At 41.3% G+C, this 24,106-nt stretch overlaps 1 protein-coding gene across 2 annotated transcripts; it reads left to right on the forward strand.

The window, feature by feature from the left end:
• Positions 1 to 3,096: 3,096 nt before the first annotated feature.
• Positions 3,097 to 23,638, forward strand: ZNF330 (zinc finger protein 330). Of its 2 annotated transcripts, XM_074950905.1 has the most exons (10): positions 3,097 to 3,370; positions 7,665 to 7,794; positions 8,070 to 8,089; positions 8,184 to 8,254; positions 13,100 to 13,179; positions 15,651 to 15,777; positions 17,007 to 17,111; positions 19,773 to 19,819; positions 21,171 to 21,288; positions 22,183 to 23,638. In XM_074950905.1, the coding sequence occupies exons 2-10, from the start codon at positions 7,675 to 7,677 to the stop codon at positions 22,458 to 22,460; spliced, it is 966 nt and encodes a 321-aa protein (XP_074807006.1). In that variant the 5' UTR covers positions 3,097 to 3,370; positions 7,665 to 7,674; the 3' UTR covers positions 22,461 to 23,638. The 2 variants fall into 2 exon arrangements, with proteins under 2 accessions (XP_074807006.1, XP_074807008.1); XM_074950907.1 differs by lacking the exons at positions 3,097 to 3,370; positions 8,184 to 8,254 and having other exon boundaries at positions 7,677 to 7,794; positions 22,183 to 23,636.
• Positions 23,639 to 24,106: the final 468 nt, after the last annotated feature.

The following is a 24,106-nucleotide window of genomic DNA, read 5'->3' on the forward strand; positions in this document are numbered from 1 at the left end:
CTGCAATTTAAGATTCACAAACAAGATTAATAGATTAAGGCCACAAGGGACCACTAAACATGTGCTTACGTGCTTTGCTGAATCCTAATCTCTTAGCAATAATTTTTTTTCCTGGTGTACCTTCACAAACACGTGATCCTTTGAAATGACCAGTTAGAGATTTCCTGTTGAGTTGCAGTGCATGTTTTGAATAATAATTCGAAGCATCAGTTATAAAGGAAAAGAAAAGCATACAATCTTTCCCTCCCCTAATGTAACAGGGTACATTTCAGAATATGCTATCTGAACATGATGCTTTACTATACACCAGTAAACGTTTGCCTTAGGTTCCTTTCTTTAGTCCCTTTTTCTTTGTATCATTAAATCAGCAGGGATAAGTGTCTTTGGACAAAATGATTTTACATCAAACAAATATTGACATAGCTTTTAAGGTCACCTGCTGCAAGGCTATGACTTAAAAGGAAATGAAGTTTGATACATGCACTTTCAAAAGTCAGTTAGAAACATATACACTGCACCCATTTTATAATACAATGCCCCAGGAGCCAGACATATTGAATGCCGTACAGAGGCATTGCAATAATGAAGGTAATTATAGGAATAGGTAGGAAGGTAACAGGGGCTTAATTAGATAGAAACAGCCAGGATATTTTAGAGAAAAAGGCAAGTGCTATGTACTTAATTAAAAATAAATTACAACAATTTAGGTCCATAGTTATTTGAACGTGATAGCTAACAAGCTTTATTATATTTTCAAAATGACTGTGAGAACTTACAGTGAGATGCACTGATAATGTCTCATTATTCAATCTTGACACCATCAACCTGTGTTTCATCGCAACCTATCTCCTCTAAGGAGCAGCTTCTTTCTCTGACCGACTTCCTACATTTGACAGAATGGAAAGCCGCTTTATTGCTAGTGTATCTTAGCAAATCTCTGGAAGGCTTGGGGGACACATAAAAACAACTAGGCGTACCTCTCAACCGGCTAATACTCAAGTGTTTATCAAAGACACAAAAGGAGAGACTCAAATTATTCATGCAGAGAACTCCTTCTCTTAGTGTAAATAACTATTTCTGTAACTTCAGCTTCATGATTTTAAATTTCTGATGTCAATAATTTACAACACTAAGAGTGAAGAGACTTCAGATTTGTGTAGACTGTAGGTAACTTTGGGATGAGCAACAGCGTCTGAGCTAGCAGGCAGAGAAGCCAGGGGGTACACCGACACTGCAAACAAACAAGCAAACAAAATAAACCATGGCAGAGTCATAGAGCCCAGGTCTACAGACTCAGGCTTGTGAGGTTTGTGCTACCAGGCTAAACGCAGTCGTGTAGACGCTCCCACTCAGGCTATGAAATCTGGTGAGGAGTGTGGGTCTCAGAGCCTGAGCTCCAACCTGAGTGGGAGGGAATGTCTACATTGCTATTCTGAGTGCCATAGCACAAACCTAAGACAATGGATCAGAGACTGAGACTTGCTGCTGTGGGGGGTTTTGTTCTGGTTTTGCAGTGTAGACATAACCAGGGAGGCAGATGAGGCAGTAAGGAGGATAGCTGATGAACGGGGTTATGGAGTCAAGGAGGCAGGATGTGAAGAGAAGGCTTGATCAGCAGGCTTTTTGCTGCCTCACTGCACCAATACCCAGCATATCGCTCTCACTCCCCAGTGCTCCTGCTCAGTCCAGTTATCCAGCCACAGAAACCTGAATTAAAAAGAAAGAAAGATTGCTTGAGTCTCTGTTGTTCTGCACCTTACAAAACAATTTATACGAGTGGAGACGGGGTATAAAAACACCAACATTCTTCTTTGGTAGCCATTTTCCACCCACTTTTCCACATGACTACAAAAGATGCAGGGCAACATAGTATTTGAGCAGAGAAGAAAGGAACAACCATGTATACCACAGGGTTTACAATTAATCTAACAATAAGACAAAAATACTAGACACAATATTATATGTATCCCTTAGCTTATCCAAGGTGATCCCCATTGTCATTCATTTCTGGTCTCGGTCTCCTGGTCCCCAGACAGAATGGCTTAGGGTTGCAGCAGAGCCAATGCTGCTAGGCTGACACAGGAGGGCATTACTCAACAGAAACCCATCTAATCAGTTAAAGAGCAGTATTGATCGCTCCAGTGGGAGTCTTGTCCAGTTTTCCTTAGCTGGAAGGATGATGGCTGTGATACAAAGCTATTGAGGTTTCAGAGGGGTAGCGGTGATAGTCTGTATCAGTAAAAACAACAAGGAGTCCTTATGGCACCTTAGAGACAAACAAATTTATTTGGGCATAAGCTTTCGTGGCTAAAACCCACTTCATCAGATGCATGGAGTGGAAAATACAGTAAGCAAGAGGGAGGAGGGATGATGATTGAGCTTTGACAGGGAAATGGAGATTTCACCCCCAACTGCTTACAAATAAAATGTACAATGTAAAATGTTCTGATGAATCACATTACATCACATCTCTCATGCTTTATTTGTACCTATCCGATGAAGTGAGCTGTAGCTCACGAAAGCTTATGCTCAAATAAATTGGTTAGTCTCTAAGGTGCCACAAGTACTCCTTTTCTTTCTGGTTAGATTGTACACGCTTTCCAGTAGAGATCTTACCTATCTTTAAATTGCCAAAGAGGTGCTCACTCTCTCTATAATAATATATATAATAAATTAAGTTCTTACTTCTGATTTTAACCTGCACATATGCACAATAGGAGCCCAAACAGCTACTGGCTTTGCTTATATTTAAAGCTAATCCCAACACTAAAAGCAAACATTACACAAACCCTGCAGTCTAGTTTTATTTCTAGGGGCAACGCTGACCAGAGGCGATTGCTCAGATGGGGTCATTGGGCTTCCAATGTGTCTATTTACATGCATTATTTCTGTACCTTGTACATGATTTATTATTTATCCAGGACTGCTTGTCACTTCGCAGACATATAGAAAACAAGGTCTCGGCTTCAGAGTTGGGTGCAAGATCAAGGGTCACGGTGGCCGTCAGCACCTGCCAAGTCTGAGCACGCCCGGCTTTGTGCTGCCACCCACCAGAAGGGGCATTTTTAGACAGCGCTTTGGCCCTGGCCGCGTGTCCGCTCAAAGTTCAGCCTCCAAGGTGCCCGTGCGCCCCGCCCAGCGAGACTGCTCTCCGGCGGGCTGCAAGGAGCGGGCGGCCACACTAGCCCTGGAGCCCCTGGCACCGGAGAAAGGATCCGGGATCCAGCCGCCACTGCCCGGAACCTCCGAGGCTGCACAGCGAGCTGCTATGTGTGAAGCCGAGAGCGGCTAAGGAGGGACCGGTTCCGGCTTCCGCACAGTCATTCACCGCAGCGGAGAAGCCGGGCGGCCGCCGGAGGAGCGGGGCCAGGTGAGGGGCAGCGTGGCGCTGGGGGCGGCTTGTCGGCACAGGCTGCCAGCTGCGCCTGGTCCCAGATCAGCAGGGGCGGAAAGAACGCTGGGCTCTTTGGCGTTCCACTTGTGTCCCAACGTTCGGGGGGGTGGGAGAGACCCTAGAACTCCCCCGTAGGCGGTATCAGCGCCTGCAAACTTCTCGGGAGCGGGTCCCTGGCGTAGTGCCGGGGCTTATCAGCAGCCACCTCCATTCTCATTGGTTTGGCCAGGGCTTAGGTTGACTGTGTCTGGGACATTGTGCGCCCCTGGCCCCGGAAGGGGGGCAATGAAGCTGGAGGCGGACGGTGTTCTGTAATATTTGCTTTTAGTATTTTAAACCACGGGCTCGACTCCAAGGGATCGTCACTGGTTGAGGACTTTGCTTCTGGGAATGTCTCGCAGGCTGGATCCAAAGAATCCCGCTTTGATCTGTGTTAGGGCCATTGGCAGGAGGTCCTACTTGATCTCACCTTCTGGAGACGGGGTCACCTGAGGGGCGTGACAACTCATGATTTAGGCACCTCTCTTACTTAGAGTCTAGTAAATCGTAAAATCTGCTCTGGTTCTCAGTGGTTTCCAAAAACATAAAAAGTTATTTATTTTAGCGCCTACAATGTATGCTGGACATTAAACAATATACTGGTAAGCTCTGCTACCCTAGAGTTTACATTTTAAAGACTTACAATACTAGATATCGTGTATGAGTGGTGACAGGTTTCTTGCACTTCTAGAAAACATGGCTATTTCTAAATCCTGCTAGTAGTGGCTACTGCTTTAGTAACTCTGTTGAAGTTTAACCAGCAAGATTTTCCAGGATGATTGACACCAGCTTTCAAGGAGGTCGCTAATGTTCTGTCACAGATGAAATGTCAAGCCTAAAATAATCAGGAACAAAAATACGCTGAATTTTTGTTAGATGGAATATTAGTAACATAAATCAAGCCATAAAACTACTTGAATGTGTGCCTCAAATAGTTCCCTGCAATTTTGATTTAATAACCAAACAGAAAAGGTGAGCACAGTAGAGAATTTTCTTTATTGGTAGCTAATTGCTGTGTAGGGTGGTGAAATAGGCAGCCAGTGCCAGTACAAGAGTTGTGCCATTCATTTTAAAGGGAAGGCAGCCGGTAATTTGGCTGGTATTTACAGAGCTCCTGGGAGTCTTGCCTGAGTAAAACCTAAAGGATTCAGCCTATAAAGAGCAAGACATTCAGGAAATAAAATTGGCAGGACATTACATGTTTTGTGACTAGAGAGGATAGCTGGTGTGGTAGTTAAGTGATATATGCACAGTCATTGTACTGAATAATATAAATACCAAATGATGTTAATACAGTGGAAACATTTAAAATATAATTTCATACTGGTTCTGCTCAAAGTGATTAATAGACACCTTGATCAAATACTCCTTATAATAAAGGTTCTGGTGTGCTTTTCAGCTGCCTTCCCTGTATGGGGCATCCTACTGATGTGCATGTATAAATTGTCATGCATATGAATCTGGGTGATAAGGACAGCCTACTCCAAGTGTTAACATTTGAACTCATTAACTATGAAAACATTGATTTCTCTTGTGGGGGAAGCAGGCTTTTATCTCAGATGTGCAATTTGTTACAACTACCCATTATAGCCATAACAACATCATGGGTTACCATTACTGTCAAGGTTTCAGAGTAGCAGCCGTGTTAGTCTGTAAAGTCACTCAGGCCAGTATGGAATTAACAGTGAGGGGAAGTAGAGATTAGAGAATGGCACCAGGGGCTAGGTTTCCGGCATTCTGCTTGCAAATCGGTTACGTTTCCTGTATATTTTTGGCAATACATTTAACCTCTCTGAGTCTCATCTTACCCTTCTGTAAAATGAGGCTGATACCTACCTCATAGAAATGTTGAGGATTAATTAATAGTTGTAAAGTATTTTGAGATTTGAAAAGAACGATACGTGGGCAAAGCGTTGTTGTTTATTGCGTAGAGTTGAATGGGTTGTTTGAGATGGTGTCTTTATTAAAAGAAACCTACACCATTTTTTTTTTTTAGTGTAGCTTTCTTTACATTCACATCTTACGCATTTGTTGCCATCTGTGTATCCAGTTGGTTTTGAACTGTGAAGATTTTCATTAAAATTGCCATTTCTGTTCCTCCGAATCTGAAATCAACAATGACAAGGTTGTGTATAAATACTAAACATTAAAGTGCTTTTTGTTAAATCAGTATTAAAGTAGCATGTAAATTAGTTTACAATCTGATACTGGGCTCTAAGCATCATAAATGTCACACTCCAGAATAATGACAGTTGCCAGCAGGAAGCTCAGCAGTGCAATTTTGAATACAAAATATGACACTCTAATACGATTTAAACCTGGTGCGAAATGCGAAGAGGTGAACAAACTGACTTATGTGGGTTATCAAAAAGCAAATTTTAATATCTGGACTAGACAATATATTGCTTTCTCTATTAGAGGGGAAGATAGGTATTTTTCTCCCCCTTAGGAAACAACATTTTTCTTTAGAAGTTACTAAATTCTTTAGTCCTCTACACAGAAATTTGTGGTAATGCTCTCCTAAAGCCTTTTCTTCAGCAGAATAACTGTTCTGTCAAATAAGCTTTTTTGGTTTGTTTTTTCCTTTTTTGGAGTGAAATTTGAGATACGGATTTACACCTTGAGATATCAGAGGCCATTGGTAAAGGGTTTATTTCTGTTTCAGGGTTGTGGTCCTGCAGTTCATTGTATGCCCGTGTAGCAGTGTGGCCACGCTAAACCCTAATGATAGACGTAGAGAAAGGGAAAGTATTTAGGGGTTCACATAACATAAGAATTAGGGGTCACCCTATGAAATTAATAGGCAGCAGGTTTAAAACAAAAGGAAGTACTTCTTCACACAATGCACAGTCAACCTGTGCAACTAATTTCCAGGGGATGTTGTGAAGGCCAAATGTATTACTGGGTTCAGAAAAGAATTACATAATTTCACGGAGAATAAGTCCACCAATGGCTATTAGCCAAGATGGTCAGGGATGCAGCCCCATGCGCTGGATGTCCCTCAGGCCTGGTATGCACTAGAAAATTAGGTCAGTTTAACTACATCAGTTGGGTGTGAAAATCCACACCCCTGAGTGGCATTCTTAAGCCAATCTAAGTTTGTGTGTAGACAGCGCTAGGTTGGTGGAAGAATTCTTCTGTCAACCTAGCTACCACCTCTTGGGGAGACGGATTACCTATGCCGATGGGAGAACACTTTCTGTCGGCGTAGGCAGTATCTACAGTGAAACGCTACAGCTGCACTGGTGCAGCTGCGCCACTGTAGTATTTTAAGATTAGGCCGTGTCTACACTGCCACTTTCTGCGCTAAAACTTTTGTCATTCAGGGGCGTAAAAAACCACTCCCCTGACCGATGAAAGTTTTAGCGCTGAAAAGCGGCAGTATAGACAGCGCGGCTCCCGGTGATAAAGCTACGAACTGCTTGTTCGGGGGTTTTTGGGTTTTTTTAAATCGCTGGGAGAGCTCTCCCCGGGCGATAAAGCGTGTCTACACTGCCCACGTCACAGCGCTGCCGCAGCCGCACCGTAACGTGGGCAGTGTAGACATACCCTTAGGCAAGCTCTTGACTGCCAGAAGCTGGGACTGGACGACTGGGGATGAATCACTCGATAATTGCCTGTTCTGTTCATTCCCTCTGAAGCACCTGGCACCAGCCTCTGTTGAAAGACAGGATACTAGGCTAGATTGAACTTTGGTCTGACTCAGTGTGGTCATTATTATAATCAAGTCACATCTCTCTAATTGTTTGTGAAGTGTTAAGTTTGCATTGCTGCAATACTCTGACTTTTGCCGTTGAAGAACAGTGCTCTTTGACTGAAATAACCAGATTGTGTCTAGATTTGAGGGAAGAGAGAGAGGTGAAAGAGAGAAATAAACTTCATATGTGATCCATTAGTAAGACAAGTGGCGAAATTAAAGCAACAACAAAAAACCATCACCACTACCTTACAGATGGATTATATGGCATATACTGCCAAGCACAGAGCTCAGTACAGAGTAGCTCCATTCAAGTCATTGGGACTACAGCTAATTCAGTGTTTGTGGGATTGGACCCTTAAATTACATTCAAAGATGAAGAGGTGGAGCTTTCAGAGAAAGGAATGAGTGGAAGTAGATAATGCTGAAATAAGAATACTTCCCTTTATAGGGCATGAACACAAAGGACTAATTAATGCTTCCATATGTGTAAAATATTTGTGTGTCTGTATTGTTTTTTGTTGTTTCTGACAGAAAGAGAAAAATGCCTAAAAAGAAGACAGGTGCACGCAAGAAGGCTGAGAATCGTCGAGAACGTGAAAAGCAGATAAGAGCTTCAAGGGGCAACATAGATTTAGCTAAACATCCTTGTAATGCTTCAATGGTAAAATAACCAAAACTACTTCTGATTCCAATTTTTAAATTTCTGTGAAACCAATGATATAGTTACACTGGCTGCATTAAATTAGAAAGTCATTCTTTATACTTATCTAGTAATTTAGTTATATCCTGAGCTTTGGATTTAAAGAGGAGTTTGAGTGTTTCAATATAAATATATATCTATTGGTTACCTAACTATAAATTATATCAGAATCATTACAAAAACTGTACACTGTTTTACATGGGGAAAAATAACTATTTATAATTTACATTTCACAGGAATGTGATAAATGCCAAAGGTAAATATGCTTTTTTTCCACATCATCATTTTAACCTATTTTTACTTTTAAAGATTTTGTTTAACGCTTTGTTTTGATTTTTTCATATGACAAGACGACAGAAGAATAGAGCCTTCTGCTACTTTTGTAGTTCTGTTCAAAAATTGCCTATTTGTGCACACTGTGGTAAGTGTAACTGGCAAAAGAAAATACACTCCCCCCCCACCCCCCTTACACTGCATTCCTTTTGTGTTGTTATATGAAGTCTCAGTATTTTAACTAGGTCTGTCTAGAAACTGATCGTCAGCTGGTGTAAATTCATGGAGCTATGCCAATTTGCCCAGCTGAGAATTTGCCCGTTGAGGGCTGATTGTGCAAACTCTCATGTGCATGAATAGTCTCACTGACCCCAAAAAGGTTTCGGCCCTTGATTTCTGTATCATATTTATTGTTTAAAAAAACATGTTTAGCTCTTTGTTACGACTGAGAATGTTCTACATTCTGGCTCTCTCTTTGAATAATTGACTGTGGGATTGCTTGATGCTGCGAGCGAAGTTAAAAAGGCTGCCAAAACGCTGCTCTTTTAATCAGGAAATATTGCAGCTTTTAGGACAACATTATCACCACTACTTATTTCTTAGTATAAATTAAATCGGTGATAAATTGTTTGCCTTGTATGTGTATATTGTATAACTTGTTAGCACAGTACTTACGTGCATTAAAGGACTGCTCCAAAGCCCTTTCAACTGAGTGGAAAGACTCCCACTGAAGGCAGGGGACTTTAGATCAGGTACTAAATCTTATTTGCACTGGTGCTTGCTTAAAAGGGGAGGTGATGGGGGGCTAAATATGACTTATACTTTGAAACGAATTGTGTTGCTTTCCTGGTTTAACAAGCTTTGACGTATTTTTTTACATATTTTTCTACTTGCCATAAAGCATGTTGGTGATTTGTGGTTTGATTTTCAGAGGTGTTGACCACCTGCAATTCCTGTTGACTTCACGGGGAGCTGCAGATGCTAAGCATTTCTGAAAAACTAGGCCATTAGTGTGTAATACTATTCCACTGTATATCATCATTCACAACCCTTCTCTCTTTCATTAGAGACTACACTAAAATGGTGAACGTTCATTTTCTGCTCTTCTAGTACATTACACATCTTTTAAATGAATTGAGTCTTGCTGAACTTGTCTATCTTGATGTGAAAAATGTTTACAGAGAGAAGAAAGTGTTCCTAAAAGTATCCTACAAAAAAGATGTTAGCTTCCAAGATTTCCCAATAAAGACCATCAGAATTGTTTGGTACTTGTATCATAGGGTGAGCTGGTGGTGATTCTTATATTTAGGCTGCCTAAAATTTTCCATAAAAACATTCCAACCCTCTATTTTTAAGACGTTCTAACACCTTCATTGTTTGTAATGGGCCTTCGAAATTAGGTAGGGACAAAGCCTGAGGGCTAGAAGCATGCCTTTTGCTTTCTTGTCCCATGAAATTCTCCTGAGTTATAAAGTTGTTAAAAATGTTCCCCCCTTTAGGTGTACCATATAGGGGACCAGCTCCCCCAGAGTCCTGAAAGGGGACCGAGAGTCATGCTGATGAGACCCCAGCCACCCTTCCATACCCAGCACATAACTCCAGCAGTCCTTCCCCACCCTTCCTGCCGTTAGCTAATGTAGGTTGTCATGCAGCTAAAGAACTATAAGCACCTGCTGATGCTGCATAATGGAGGGTTTAATTTACAGTTCCACATGGTAGAATTTTTAATATTTTTTTTTTTAAGGAAAAATTATAAAATTGCATACCATGAAAGCTGTGTTAAAAGAACATTACTAAGATTACAAAGTCAAGCACTCAAAAGACAGGAAATGCAAGATTTGCAGTTGCCTGTGCACTAGCCATTCAGCCCTTTTGTGCGTATGTATTATGATACATGACCACACATTACTTTTTCCAGACCCTGGCCTCATCCAGTACACAAGGTGGACGCACAAGGGGGCAGAATTAGGGTTGCAGAGGTAACTCTTAAGTGTGGCATTTCTTAACTTGTAGAACATAGGAGCTGCAATATTGGTTCAGGATATAGTCCATCTTGCCCGCTATCCTGTCTCTGAGTGGCCAGACCAGAGCTTCAGGGGAGAGTACAGAAAACGGCAATTATGGAAGGATACACCACTGTCTTCCATTCCCAGCTTCTGGTAGTCAGAGGTTTAGGGTCGCCCTGGGGATGAGATTGTGTCCCTAGCCATCTTGGCTAATAGCCATTAATGGACCTATCCTCCATGAACTTATCCAGTTCCTTTTTGAACCCAGTTATACTTTTTGCCATCACAATATCTCATGGCCATGAGTTCCACAGATTAGTTGTGCACTGTGCGAAATAGTACTTCCCCTTGTTTGTATTAAATCTGCCTGTTCATCGGGTGACCCCTGGTTTTTGTATTGCGGGAAAGGGTACTTTTGTATTCACTTTTTCCACACCATTCATGATTTTTATAGATTTCTATCGTAACTCCCCTTAGTCATCTCTTTTCTAAGCTGAACAACCGTTATCTTTTTAGTCTCTCCTTGTACGGAAGCCATTCCGTATCCTGCATCATCTTTGTTGCTCTTCTCTGAACCCTTTTCAGTTCCACTATATCCTTTTTGAGATGGGACGACCAGAACTGAACATGGATGCACCGCGGATTTACATGGTGGCATTATGATATTTTCTGTTTTATTTTTTATCCCCTTTCCAAATAGTTCCTAACATACTGCTGAGCCTTTTTGACTGCTGCTGCCCATTGTGCGGAGGTTTTCAGAGAACTCTCCACAGCATTTCCACAATATTGTTCTTGGGTGCCAACAGCAAATTTAGAATCTGTCGGTGTATATGTACAGTTTTATTTTTTCATGAAATGAAATGAACCCTGCTGTTCATTTCTCTCCATTGTGAAAACTGACCATTTATTCCTATCTTCTATTTCTTGTCTTTCAGCTAGTTACTGATCCATGAAAAGACCATTCCTCTTATGCCATGACTATATAGTTTCCTTAGAGAGCTTTTTGGTGAGGGACCTTGTTAAAGACTTTCTGAAAATGCAAGTACACTCTATCAACTGGATTACCCTTATCCACATGCTTGTTGACTCCTTCAAAGAATTGTAATAGATTAGTGAGGCACACCTTCCCTTTACAAAAGCTCTGTTGACTCTTCCCCAACAAATCATGTTTATCTCTGTGTCTAATCATTTTGTTCTTCACTGTAGTTTCTACCAATACACCCAGTACAGAAATTAGGCTTACTAGTCTGTAATTGCCAGCATCGCCTCTGAAGCCCTTTTAACAATTGGCATTCATTAGTTAATTTCCAGTTATCTGGACCAGAGACTGACTTTAGTGATAGGTTACATACTACAATTAGTAGTTCTGAAATTTCCTATCTGAATTCCTTCAGAACTCTTAGATGAGCAGCATCTTGTCGTGGTGACTTATTACTGTTTAGGGCAGGGGTGGGCAAACGTTTTGGCCCGAGGGCTACATCGGGGTTGCGAAACTGTATGGAGGGCTGGGTAGGGAAAGCTGTGCCTCCCCAAACAGCTTGGCCCCCACATCCCATCTGCCCCCTCCCACTTACTGCCCCCTGACTGCCCCCCTCAGAACCTCGGCCCATCCAACCCCCCCCGCTCCTTGTCCCCTGACCACCCCCTCCAGGGATCCCCCGCCCCTAACCGCCCCCTGGGACCGTACCCCCTATCCAAACCCCCCGCTCCCCGCATCTTTACCTCTGGCAGCCACGCCGCCTGGCCGGAGCCAGCCCCGCTACCCAGAGTGCTGGCGGCGCAGCAAGCTGAGGCTGCGGGGGGACAGCAGGGGAGGGGCCGGGGGCTAGTCTCCCCAGCTGGGAGCTCAGGGGCCGGGCAGGACGGGCCCACCAGCCGTAGTTTGCCCACCTCTAGTTTAGGGTATCAATTTGTTCTAATCGGGGACAGTACTTCAGAGTATGCCCAAAAAGAATAGCTCTGATGCGGGTATCTTCCCTAAATCTTCTCCAGTGAAGAGTGCTGCAGCGAATTCATTTAGCTTCTCTACCATGGCCTTGATGTCCGTGAATGCTCCTTTTACACTTTTGTTATCTGTGGCTCCGCTGCCTGTTTGGCGGGTTGCCTGTTTCTGATGTACTTAAAAAAAAATCTTACTGTTAGTTTTTGTGTCTTTAGCAAGTTGCTTCTCAAATTTTTTCTAGTCTGCCTAATTATACTTTTATGATTTACTTGCCCGAATTTGTGCTCCTTCCTGTTTTCCACTTTAGGATTTGACTTCCAGATTCCGTCCACTGCCACCCCGCCATGGCCTCCATTAGTCTGAAGTTTAGCCTTGGTGGTATTCTTTTGGTGGTCCTCCTGTCTTTTTTGATTAGGGGTATACATTTAGTCTGAGCCTCTGTTAACGGTGTTTTTAAGTGGTCTTCATGCTGCTTGAAGGTATTTTACCCTTGTGAGGGCTCTTTTTAATTTTCAGGTAACTAGCGTCCTCATTCTTTTGTAGTTCCTTTTTTAAAAGTTAAATGTTACTGCGCTGGGATGTTTTGATATTTTCCCACTACAAGGGTGCTAAATTTAATTACATTATGGTCATTATTACTGAGTGGTAAAAATGTTGATTGTTTGACTCTGCAATCTAAAAAATGTTTTTTAATTTTTTATGTGATTTTTGATAATTTGTGAAGTGCTGACAGAGTGCTCAGCAGGCTACAAAACACATAGGAAGACATGGGCCCAGCCCTACAGAATTTACAGTCTCAGAAGTAGGGTGAGAAAGATTTGGGTCTAAATGGATAAGAAAAACAAATAATCAGTTTGTTCTGGAGGATCAGAGAGGGAGGTGTGATAGCGTGTTGCATGTTGTTTTGTTGCCCTTTTTTTGGGGGGGGGGCCTTTTATGTACTTAAGTAACTGCTAAAATTCCCTATTTTTCACTGCTGTTACGTTGTCATTCACTCTAAATTGTTTTGACTCTAAATAATTTTTTGTTGTTTTTGGATTAATAGGGAAAACAAAATGTATGATGAAGTCTTCAGACTGTGTTATAAAACATGCTGGCGTGTACAGTACTGGCTTTGCAATGGTGGTATGTATACAAAAGCATGTTGTCTTTTGGAGGAAGAGAGCAATGTGCAGAATTCTTCAAAAATTCTGTGGTCTGTGTTATACAGAAGGTCAGACTAGAACAGTGGTTCTCAGCCAGGGGTCCGGGGCCCCCTAGGGGGCCTTGAGCAGGTTTCAGGGGGGCTTCCAAGCAGGGCCAGCATTAGACTCGCTGGGGTCCAGGGCAGAAAGCCAAAGCTCCACCGCATGGGGCTGAAGCCCAGGTCCCTGAGCCCCACCACCTGGGGCTGAAGCTGAAGCCTGAGCAATGTATCTTCACGGGGGCCCCTGTGGCATGGGGCCCTAGGCAGTTGTCCTGCTTGCTACCCCCTAACGCCGACTCTGGCTTCTATATGCTGAAAACTAATTATTGCGGCACAGGTGGGCTGTGGAATTTTTATAGCATGTTTGGGGGTCCCTTAATAATAATCCTTCTGTGAATAGGGCTTTTATTTTTTATAGCCTAATATCAGACTCAATACACTATAACAAAGTACTTCTCCATAGGACTACAAACCTAAATTAACACTTTAAGCGCAGATCCTGCAAACTCGTATGCACTTAAGTATCTTTACATACATACCTGAGTAGCTCCAATGAGCTTAGTGGGATTATTCACATAAGTAAAGTTAAGCATATACAGGTTTGGGACCTAAACGAGTAAAGGCCACGTTCCACTCTCCATTAAAATGGTGTAAATCTATATTAATGCCATTGAAGCTAATGGAGTTATGCAGATTTTTAGAATGCAGTCACTGAGAACAATGTTTAACCATAAATAATTTTATTGACAGTGATTGTTCTGTAAATCAGTAACTTATTTTTCATCCCTTATATAGTTAGGTGATAAGTCCCTGTGAAATACCAAAAGTATTCTTTGTAAATGTGAATATTGCCAAAGAAATTCTTAAAAAATTAAAATTTAGGGGGATGGGGCTCCTGTGTGGAAAATTAATGTAAATATATCTCTGCAGCTGCCTCCTCTAGGTAGTGGACTGTTTGCAACAACATAATCATTCTGTGCCTTAAATGCAACAGTTTTTTCATTGAATCTTAACTCTGTGGGCCTGATTCTTCACTCCAGTATGTCAGTTTTATGTTGATGTAACTCCATTAAATCCCTATGCGTACAGTATATTGTGAAGTTGCTGTCATATGTGAGATAGGAAATCTTCTGTCTGTTAAGTATTAAAATTGAAGTTTATTGAAGTTTGTAGTTTTTGTAGTCTTGTAACTTGAAGAAGGCCATTGGCATTTTGGGATGTATAAGTAGGGGCATAGCGAGCAGATCGAGGGACGTGATCGTTCCCCTCTATGCGACATTGGCGAGGCCTCATCTGGAGTACTGTGTCCAGTTTTGGGCCCCACGCTACAAGAAGGATGTGGAAAAATTGGAAAGAGTCCAGCGGAGGGCAACAAAAATGATTAGGGGACTGGAACACATGACTTATGAGGAGAGGCTGAGGGAACTGGGGATGTTTAGTCTTCAGAAGAGAAGAATGAGGGGGGATTTGATAGCTGCTTTCAACTACCTGAAAGGGGGTTCCAAAGAGGATGGCTCTAGACTGTTCTCAGTGGTAGCAGATGACAGAACAAGGAGTAATGGTCTCAAGTTGCAGTGGGGGAGATTTAGGTTGGATATTAGGAAAAACTTTTTCACTAGGAGGGTGGTGAAACACTGGAATGCGTTACCTAGGGAGGTGGTGGAATCTCCTTCCCTAGAAGTTTTTAGGGTCAGGCTTGACAAAGCCCTGGCTGGGATGATTTAGTCGGGGATCAGTCCTGCTTTGAGCAGGGGGTTGGACTAGATGACCTCCTGAGGTCCCTTCCAACCCTGATATTCTATGATTCTATGAACTTTAACTGTAACATGAAATTGTTTATAAACTGATTAGTTAATTATTGCTTTATTTTTCGTATGTTATATGACCTTTACTGTCTTAAGAGGTCAGAGTTTGAGTGTAGAGTTTGTTATTAAATCTAAATAGTTGATTTAAGCTGTAAGAATAGCTTGAGTGGTCTTTGATTTGATAAAATTGTATTTTTACCAGAGCGTTATCTCATATATGTCAACAAGGCTGCAAGATCATATCCATAAATTATAGGGGAGAAAGCTATTTTTCACACCTAAGATTCAAGACATTAATGGAAAAAATAAAACAGCAAAACCAAAGTGCACTTGATTATATTATGTCCTGCAGAAGTGAATGCCGAGAACATGAGCTAAATATTGAAAGGACTTGATTAGAATCTGGATACATTTCTAGCTACTGGGTGTAAAGGTGAAAGAGGTATTATGCCTTACCTTCACCTCCCCTCAAACCACATGCCCCTAAAGTGGAATGAGCCCACTGCTAGCCTGAGCGGATACATGGGCACATTCTGGAGTACAGAAGCAGAATTTCTCTTTTGGTATGATAGATGTTCCAAGATGATGTCTTTCTGTGCTTGCAGGGTGCAATATGTGATTTCTGTGAAGCTTGGGTCTGCCATGGTAGGAAGTGTCTCAGCACACATGCCTGTATCTGCCCTCTTGCAGATGCAGAATGCATTGAGTGTGAAAGAGGTGTCTGGGATCATGGTAAGTTGTTTAAGATTGAAGGATAAGAAAACTAATTTTTTGCCTATAGCGTCTAGATCAGTGGTTCTCAACCAGCGGTCTGTGGCCCCCTGGGGGGCGATGAACAGGTTTCAGGGGGGCCGCTAAGCAGGGCCAGCATTAGACTTGCTGGGATCCGGGGTAGAAAGCTGAAGCCCACTGCATGGGCCCAAAGCCCAGGGCCCGAAGCCCAGGGCCCTGAGTCCTGCCACCTGAAGTCAAAGCCTGAACAATGTAGCTTTGCGAGGGCCCCCATGGCATGGGGCCCCAGGCAGTTTCCCGGTTTGCTACCCCCTAATGCCGGCCCTGGCTTTTATATGCAGAAAACCAGTTATTGTGGCACAGGTGGGCCACGGAGTTTTTATAGCATGTTTTGGGGAAGGGGGGCCCGAGAGAAAGAAGTTGAGAATCCCTCATCTAGATTATTGTAACACTCAACACTTAATGTCGCATTTTACATTTTCAAAGCACTCCAAAAATATTAGCTAATCTTTAAAACACACCTGGAAGCTCACTAAGAATCATCCCCACTTTACAATGGGTAAACTGAGACAGAATTTAAATTACGTGCCCAAGCGCATATAGGTAATCTGTCTAAAATGGGATTACAACTCAGGAGTATTTATGTCATCTACTTAGACATTTATACTGCATTCATCACCTTAGTGTCTGAGAGCCTTATGTAATTATATCACTCCAACAGGTTGTGTAAACACTGGCTGTCTCTCTGATATTCTTGCTCCTTTCCTTGCACTAGAAGAGGTGTTTTGTTTCCTTTGGTACCAGCTCCTTGATCAAACCACACCAGTCTCCAATTGTGGAGTTCCAGTTGTGTATTTGAACCAAATTTATATTTTGGAGAGGGGATGGTGAGCATGGAAAAGGGATATTTTGGCCCAAAAAATGTCTTAACATGATCTCTTTCAGCCATAATCAAACCAAACATGATGAGAATAAAATGACCAGTAGTGTTCCTTGCTTCACTTTTATGCTAGCCTGTGTCATTATAATATGTAGTATATGTCAGCATAATGCCAGATGGACAATGTTTAATATAAAGATTTTCTTCTTAAGTGTTTTGTGACAGAAGGGAAAATTTATTCTTAGTCAAACCCATGTAAAGCTGCCTAAGTGGCATGAGTAAAAGAGAGGAGTTGTTTTTTTTAACCCATGCTTGCTATTTTTTCTATTTGTCTTGATAAATCTTGTAGGAGGCAGAATATTCAGTTGCTCTTTTTGTCATAATTTCCTCTGTGAAGATGATCAGTTTGAGCATCAAGCCAGCTGCCAAGTTTTGGAGGCAGAGACATTTAAATGTAAGTTATCCACTTAAAACCCCTTTCATCAATGTTAAGCAGATTCACCTTTTCCTACTGTGTAATAATACCTGCTTAGGTGGTGAAAAATGGCCTGGTATTTCACTTGTCCAGTGTGATTATCCCAGCTGGTTAGGCAATAGGAGTTTTTCTTGTCGGTCCCTTAAAAATAATGTTAGCTCTGCTAGCATGGCTGCACTTCCCCAGATTCCTTGTGGTTCAGCTTGAATTCCTTGAATAGAAGACAAGATTTTTTGGTCAGTGTGGGTTAGTATCTGAAGAAGTGAGTTTTGAGGACGGACTTGAATCAGGCACCTGGCCTATCGTGTAGAATACAGCACAGAAGAAGGCATGAAGAGGAGTGAGAAGGATGCAGAAGGAGTAGGGAAGTTTTTTTTATCCAAAGCCCGAAGTCAACGGGCTTTGTATGTCTGTCTGTCTCTCTCTAATATCTATATAAATCAAAGGGTCAACATTCATATTTTAACAACACATACCTTAATACATAGACTAAAGAACAGGAAACTGCAAACTATCAAATTTTGATTACCATAGGGGGTCTGGTACAGCCATAAAATCATGTGGGCAAAACTTAAAAAAAAGGTTTCAGATGGACTTGAAACCTTACAGGAACAGAGGAATTGTAATATCAGATCAGACTAGTGGTCTAGCTAGTCCAGTATCCAGCCATAGCCAATTCCAGAGGAAGATGGAAAAAAAAGTGGTAGTAGGCATGAATGAAACATACTGTCCATTGGATAATTTTTGTCTTGTTAATTAGGGGATGGCTTATGCCCGACCCATGAGGGTTTATATTGCTTTCAAAACTTGGTTGTGTTTGGTTTTGCCTTTTTTTTTTTTTTTTTTAAATCCTTGCTATCCTGACTACATGTTCTTGTTGTCCATATAAATGCATAATCCTTTATTGAATCTACTAAGCTCTTGGCCCCAATGGTAGCTCATGATTCAAAATATTCCTGTTTTAAATGTTATAATCTATTTTTCTAAGTCTTCCCTCTCCTTTTCATCCCTCATCCCTTTTTTCCCCTGCCAACTGTTGCCTGAGCCTTGATTAGCTCCCCTTTATGTAGTGCCAGAATGCCTTCCTGTGAAGCACCATTGGAGCAGCAACTGCTGGCTCAAAAGGGATAATTTTCTCTTGATGGGTTGACTCTTAATTCACAGCTGTGATGTTACAATGAGTGAAGAAGTTACTTTACAAGGGTTACACATTCTACAGTGCAGGGTAGTCCTACTAGAGAGATGGACTGAGTGTGTTTAAATTTAATATAAAACTAATATTGTCAAACAGATATGGCCAGTCCCACTCTAGCTTCGAAAAATGTTCTATTTCATAAGTTTGAAATATAAAACGTAGCTGTAAAAAACAAAACATTTAAAAGTGCAGACTACTCGTGGGAATACTTCAATGTACTAATTACAATTCACGGTGCCTTTGAATATGACAGATCCCACACCCTTGCTCAGCATTCACAAAAGGAAGAATCCCTCCTGTCCATTTCTAAAGCTTTAAAAGCTTGTTCTCACAGTTGGATGAGAGAGAGATGACGGTTTTGTTATAAACAGCGCACATGATAAAATGTTTTAAAGATTCAAAACAAGCTGTGCATGCTCATGCATTCTTTATCCAACAAGCCTCATTTAGCCATAAAATCCTATTTCATTTCATTTACAGTAATCCTTGTTGTGGAGATAAAAGTAACAACATGAAAATATTAAGGCAGCCTCAATTTTAAAAAGACACCATCAACCCAGTTCTGCTCCTTGCTACTTGTGTCTTTGCTATCAGTAACATTACGCTAGATTGTATATGTAAATATATGTAATGAGGTATGATTTAAATAAGGACGTGACAGACAATTCTTTATAAAACTACTCACAGATAGCTCAATTTTGCAAGTTGCTAAGCATCAAATCCTTTTCAAATTAGGAAAATAAGGGTAATCAGCATTCTGCCCTTACATTCCATTTAAAATTACTTTTCAGCTCTGGTGGAGGTTTGGCTTTGTTTTGTTTTCTTTGTTTTGATACCACAAGGAAAAAAGAAGCAGTGAAACCACCTTGTGAACAAACTGTGGTTTCAGTCAACTCCAACACGTTTGTAAAGATGTGAGAACACAAAAATATTTGAATCTTTTTTAAAAAAAATTGATTTTGAGTGGGTAATGGACCATTTGCTCCCAACCTTATACCAAATTATTAATGAAATAGTAGACTCAGTATATAAAACTCTTAAAAACAGCGATAAAGTAGCCCAATACAACCGTAACTACAGTGAGTAGGAGTATGATTGTAGCAAGATACACTTATTGTAAGGACCTCAAAAAATACATTGAACTTAGAGTATAAAAGTAAATTATTTTGTATGTTCAGAACTTCAGTGGCAGACAACTCTGCAATTGGGTAGCTTTGGGAACTGTTGATCAGGAAAAGTTGCTGAGAAATGAAGGGCCCTTTCAAATAATATAATATTTGGATAAATATGTATTTCCCTGTATTATCTTTTCATTTTATTTGGGTGACACTGGTGATTTTAGGCTACCCATGGAACTGGAGAGCTGATCTGGATGTAAAAAGTAGAAGAAAAGAGCCAAGTTACCTTTCATTTTCAAAGTTTGATGTTATCCATTTTTTCATCAGGTGTTTCCTGTAATCGGCTTGGGCAGCATTCATGCCTGCGTTGTAAGGTAAAAATACAGATACTTAAAGTAGCTATAATTGTAACTCCTTCTCCTTACGTGTCCTTCTGGTACCAAGTCTTGTCACGTCACCCTCCACAATATATAAAAAACTCATACCTTCTGTATGAGGTAAGGGCCATATGGCCCAAATACTTGTCTGTGCCCCATTATGTCTTGCTTTGATTCTCTCACCTCCTCTTTGGGTTCCCAGATCCCACACTGATTCCTCCCAGTCCATCTAGCTGCTAAAACAACTGCTAAAATGATCTTCTCCCATTGTTCAAACCTCATCACGCCCTTCCTCATATGCCTTCACTGGCGCCCTGGTGTCCAGCACTTTTAAGTTCTCAATTTCTCATTCTTGCTTTCGAGGCCCTGTGATGACTCCATCTTGGCCTGGGTCTCTCATCTCATTTGGTATAATTTCCCCCTTCCCCCACAAGCACGCCCTCTTGCCCCCCTGCAGCCTTCAGTTCTGTTAGTGTAGCCAGGCTCTTCTCAGTTGTTTCCTGCTCCCATTTTCATACAGTCTTCAGTGCTGCTTCCTCTGCACTGAGCATATGATTCTCCCATTCCAGTATCCCAGGCCTCCACCTTTTCCTCCTTTGGATCATTCCTAAAGTCTTACATCAAATCAAATGCACTGTCCACCCCAACATTTTTCATTGGGGGGGCAATTTAAATAAATAAAATTAATCAATCTAATTAACTCCATTCTCTCAGTCTCCTATTCTTACTGTGTGCGCCTCAGAGTTCAGAGCAGGAACTGTCTTTATTGAGGTGTCTTGGACAGTGCTGAGCACAGCGTCGGTGCTTAATTAGTACTAATTCACATTGGTCTCTTCTTTTAATTACAAACTGACTGACTGTGGCAGGGAGAGGTTCCATTTAGCAGGACAATGAACACACTATCCTGCAAGACAGACATTTGAAGTTTAGTTTTGTTTTCTTTTAACTTGTTGGACTAACCCAATATCCATATGGCTGAGGTCTATCAGACAGTGCTCCCACTGACTGAGGCCAGCTCTCCCCTGGAGCCAGCCTCCCGGCTGACAACTTCCAAGACGAGGCACTCCTTGAGGACCCTGCTTCCCCTGCCACCATCCTCTTTTCCCAGTTCCAGCATCCTCGTGGCTTCCCTTCCCTAGAAGGCAGTGGAACCTTGTACAACACAGAAGCAGTTAGTGGGTAGATTGTACATGAATTCCAGTCCCACTACAGAAAGAACTCGTTAAATTTTAATCTCAGTCAGATTACCCTGGTGCTGTTAGAAATTTAACTTTTTTTTGCCTGCTGAAGAGTATTATGTTATGACTATAACTTTTATCCTTTTCGTTATCCTCTTTCCACCCTTCAGGCTTGTTTTTGTGATGATCACACCCGAAGCAAGGTTTTTAAGCAAGAAAAGGGAAAAGAGCCTCCTTGCCCTAAATGTGGGCATGAAACTCAGGAGACAAAGGATCTGAGCATGTCAAGTAAGGGCTGTCCTTTAAAGGCTAATGGAACAAATCCTGTGTCTCTGATTTAGCAAGTCAATTTACTAGGAGTCTTATTTTCTGTGTTTGAAAACTTAATATGTTCATCTTTTTAAACTGGCAACATGTGATGCCATTGGTTGCTGTGTAGGGATGTTTATGTGTATGGGAATGTTGAAGTTCTTGGATGCTTTGGAATATTTTGGGGAGTTTGTCATATTTACATTGAGAGAACTTGGTTTGAGTTGTTGCTGACTCTGAGCTGCAGCTTCTCTTCATTAGGACTGCTATTTGTCCCTGGATGTTGACAATGTTATGAATTTGAGTGCTACTTTCAAGTTTTGGTGTAAGGAAGAAGCACCCATGATCACTGTTTACTTCTGCTATGTCACTTCTTATTTCACCATCAAGAAATAGCATGCTGAAATCATTAGAAGATACCCATATGAGTCTGCTTACTCAACACTGCTTATCCATAAAAACACACATTATCTTTGGTGCTATGTATCTCTATATAAAATACATATTATAGTACCAAAAGTGTGCTCTACAGGCAAAGTTCTGGTCCTGAAGAGTTTATGATCTAAATAAAATATCTGATACATTATTGTACATATGAATATCTCTGGAGATAGGATATTTTGGATGGGGAACAGCAGAAAAAGGGTCTGTCTTAGTTAGGTGCTCTGACTTTAAGGATTCAACCTGAAAATAACCAGTTAAAGTCTCTCAAGAGACTGATCATTGTAGTACTGGGCTGTTTGCTGACAGTGTGCTCTTGAGTAGGTGGTGAAGATGGATGGTAGATGGAGAAATGTCAAATGCTCCACTGATGAGTGGGTGACTTATGACTGAGGCTGAAAAATAAGAATTTAATTATTTGTCTATTCACAGCACGCTCTCTGAAGTTTGGCCGGCAGACAGGAGGTGAAGAGGCAGATGGAGCTTCTGGCTATGATGCCTACTGGAAGAACCTCTCATCGGGCAAGGATGGAGATGCAGGTGATCATGATGACGAATATGAAGAGGATGAAGCAGAGGATGACGATGAGGAAGACAATGAGGAGGGAGGGAAGGATTCTGAAACAGAGACCACAGATTTATTCAGTAACTTGAATTTAGGAAGGACCTATGCTAGTGGCTATGCCCACTATGAAGAAGCTGAAGACTAAGATTACATAGTGAGGAGCTATAAAGCATTTGGAAGACATAAGTATAGGAGTGCTTTATGCGTGCCACTAGAATAGCTCTGCCAGGCACTTAAGCTTCAACGCTTATTAGGGAAAAAGGGCATGGAACTTCTGTAGAAACTCAAGGTGAGGGTTGTGTGTGTGTGTGTGTGTGTGTGTAAGGTGAGGGTGTGCAGAGGAAAACTGGTTACTTGCATGAATATAAACGTTCATCTAAGTGGTTTTGATCTCACGGTTACTGAGTGTAATAGCTTAATGTCTCCTCCCCCCCGCCAAAGTTGGGAGTGTAGGAGGGTAAAGAGATTTGTTTCCATCTGTTCATCAGAAATTAAGTTATTTTTCTTGAGTAATTTTGACTGTAATTCTGGAATCAGATTTCATAAATTATATGTAGTGGTGTAAATGGGTGGCTGTATTCATTTTTGGCCTACAAAGTAAGAGTCAGCAGCATTCTGTAGTGAGTTTTCATAAATATTGATCTGGACTGAGTACTTGGAAAGCACTTACTATAGGCCTCTCATGAGCTAAATATAAACTGAAATTAAAATAACTTTACCATTTCATGTAGGCGAGGCAGATCAATACATTTCCCCATAACATATTTCTTGAAGATTATCATTCCATGCCTTTTTGAACATTATACATTAATCATAGCCATTATGCACAATCACCTATTGTGTCACCTACATACATAAGATCAAAAGGTTTATTTATCACAATAAAAATGTTAATATATCCTTCCTACCCAATAAAAGCCATCACTTTCTTTTAGTATAGTATTGTCATTGTTTGCAAAGAGGGGTCAAGAGGACGGTAACTAGTCTATTCTGCCCCTTCACCAGCATTGCAGCAGGAAGAAATCAAAGATTCAATAAGAATCACACTTAGGGTTTTTGTTAAAATAAGATAACACTAGGGTGTTTGTGTTGTGTTGGAATAGCACCCTATTCCTTGTTGGGTACAAGACTGTCACAACCACACAAGAAGTGATGCACGCTCTGGAGTGTCTTGCTGACACTAATGACTTTATAAATCAAAATATTAGGAATTATTTGCTGCTTTTTCGGAAGTCATGTGATTCTTCCAAGAAACAGTTCCAACTTAAATTGTTTAAAGTAAAAAAAAAAATGGACCTGGAACTCGGTGTAACTCCAAATAAATATCTTTTTTCCTTCCAGTAATACTTTCCATACAGCAGCGACATGTGTGCCCGCACACAGACACATACTTTCTGCTTTGCTTGCTAGGTACTTCTTCCCCAACTTTTAATAAATTGCCTTCTTCCTCTCATCACTATTTGGGTTGACCATAGCATGCCATCTTGCAGCAGAGCCAGGTGCTTTGATCCACTCAGGTGAAGCGTCATGACACTTCAAATGGAGCTAATGGATTAAAAAAAGAGAAGCACTGGCAATTTTCTGTCTGATGCATTTGCAATTCAGCTGAATAATTCCTGCCTGAAAGACCAGAGAACCAGGAGTTGGGAATGTGGCCCTATGCAAGTCACTTAGTTTCTCTGGTAGTGCCTAAATACCTTTTGAGGGGATAGGGCTCAGTTCCCCCCATCTGGTAGTGCTTCCTCACTTCCAAAAGGGTGGTGTAAGGATAATTGTGAGGCATTCACATTC

This window comes from Natator depressus, chromosome 4 (assembly GCF_965152275.1).
Source record: "Natator depressus isolate rNatDep1 chromosome 4, rNatDep2.hap1, whole genome shotgun sequence".
Taxonomy (NCBI): Eukaryota; Metazoa; Chordata; order Testudines; family Cheloniidae; genus Natator; species Natator depressus.